The sequence below is a fragment of the Somniosus microcephalus genome, chromosome 6 (genome assembly GCF_052327205.1).
Source record: "Somniosus microcephalus isolate GS21.2 chromosome 6, FLI_Smic_1.0, whole genome shotgun sequence".
Classification (NCBI taxonomy): Eukaryota; Metazoa; Chordata; class Chondrichthyes; order Squaliformes; family Somniosidae; genus Somniosus; species Somniosus microcephalus.
In genome coordinates this window covers 253,919,474-253,921,016 of record NC_140992.1, presented here as the reverse complement: position 1 = coordinate 253,921,016, position 1,543 = coordinate 253,919,474, and the positions used below count along the sequence as shown (strand labels likewise).

At 48.7% G+C, this 1,543-nt stretch overlaps 1 protein-coding gene across 1 annotated transcript; it reads right to left on the bottom strand.

The window, feature by feature from the left end:
* Window positions 1-298: 298 nt before the first annotated feature.
* On the bottom strand, window positions 299-967 carry LOC147116665 (uncharacterized). Its single transcript, XM_085992057.1, has one exon. It carries the CDS (start codon window positions 965-967, stop codon window positions 299-301), a length of 669 nt encoding a protein of 222 aa, XP_085848183.1.
* Window positions 968-1,543: the final 576 nt, after the last annotated feature.

The window sequence follows — 1,543 nt, the reverse complement described above, 5'->3', positions numbered from 1 at the left end:
AGAGGCAGGCTGCTCAGATCCCTGCCCTGACTGCCGAGATGCTTTTTGCCTATGCCCGCTGGGTTTTGGAGCCCTCGAGGACCCCACCAGACTGCTTCACCTGCACTGTGCAAAGGCAGTCTCAGCCATAGAGTGACGAGGCAGCATGTTGGGTACTGGCTGAGGTGGGGGCAATGGGTGAGAAGTGAGAACGCTTTGGGTGGATTGCCCCCTTCCATGTCCCCTTTGACAATCAACCCTCTTCTAGGCTAGCACCACATCACACCTGCCACTCTGCTGCAGACCAGATTGGTGAAGATCAGTGGTTTTGTAAGGCGACGGATAAGGTATCTGTCATCATGTTTAAGGCGGCAGACAAGTTGGCATCCAAAGTCTGCACAGCCGTAGTCATGGCCTGCATGGACTCATTTGAGAGCCTCACTTGAGGCTCCATGGAAGCGACCTCTTTCTCCATGGCAGACATTCTCGCAATTCCCTGCATCACCAATCCACTAGCGATCAAGTTGGACTCTTCCATCCTCTCTGCTATTGTGGAGAGTGTGTGTGTTACGTCTGTCAGTATGAAGCTAAGTTGCTGATGCACCGCTAGCATTCTCCTTCTCAATGTTAGCTCCCGCGATTCAGCATTTGTGTCCAGCTGAGCAGTGCTTGGAGGGGATTGCGACCCCCGACGTGGACTCTCCACAACTGGCCCTGCCAGCAGTGTCTGCTTATGCTCACTTCTGAGGTGTGAATCACCAGATGCAAACCCAACTAACTGTCTAACTGGACCCACCGAAGTGCGAGTATTTGTGCTGGTGCATGGCTGTATGTCCTGTGATGGTGCAGCCTCAGAAGGAATGAGGTCCTCTGAGGAATTGTCCTCATAGATGTCCTGCGACACTTGCTGTACACGCGAAGGCCCTGGAGGGCAAAAGAGAGGGATGTGATTTAGTTGTGACAAAGTCACAATCTTGACAATCACCATTTTCAGTCTTCACATAGTTTAGTCATTGATGAAAATCAGCAAATGTGTGTCAGAGATATTTGTAATTCTGCCACCAGATATCTGCGAGCTCCTTGTCTCTTCATCTCTGACTGAGAGGGATGCTAATATGCCAATTATCTCCAGGGCATCCTCCTCTGCATCAGTGAGCTGGACTATTTGTGGAGGTCCACCTCCAGTCCTGTCCCTCTCCATTACATTTTGCACTCTCTACTCCTACAAGAGGCAAAAAAACAGACCTGTGAGTGAGTGAAAGTCAGGTATTCACCCAATAGATGCAGTGCAATCTTGTTGTGCGAGGCCCCTTGGGGAGGAGCGATCATAATATGATAGAATTAAAATGGAGAGTGAAGTAGTTGACTCAGAGACTAGGGTCCTGAACTTAATTAAAGGAAACTACGATGGTATGAGACACGAGTTGGCTAGGATGGATTGGGGAATGTTACTTAAAAGGTTGATGGTGGATAGGCAATGGCAAACATTTAAAGACTGCATGGATGAACTACAGAATTTGTTCATCCCTGTTTGCCATAAAAATAAAACAAAAAAGGTGACTCA

Coding starts and splice junctions, on each gene's coding strand:
- LOC147116665 (XM_085992057.1), bottom strand. CDS start 967: ATGGTGATTGTCAAGATTGTGACTTTGTCACAACTAAATCACATCCCT.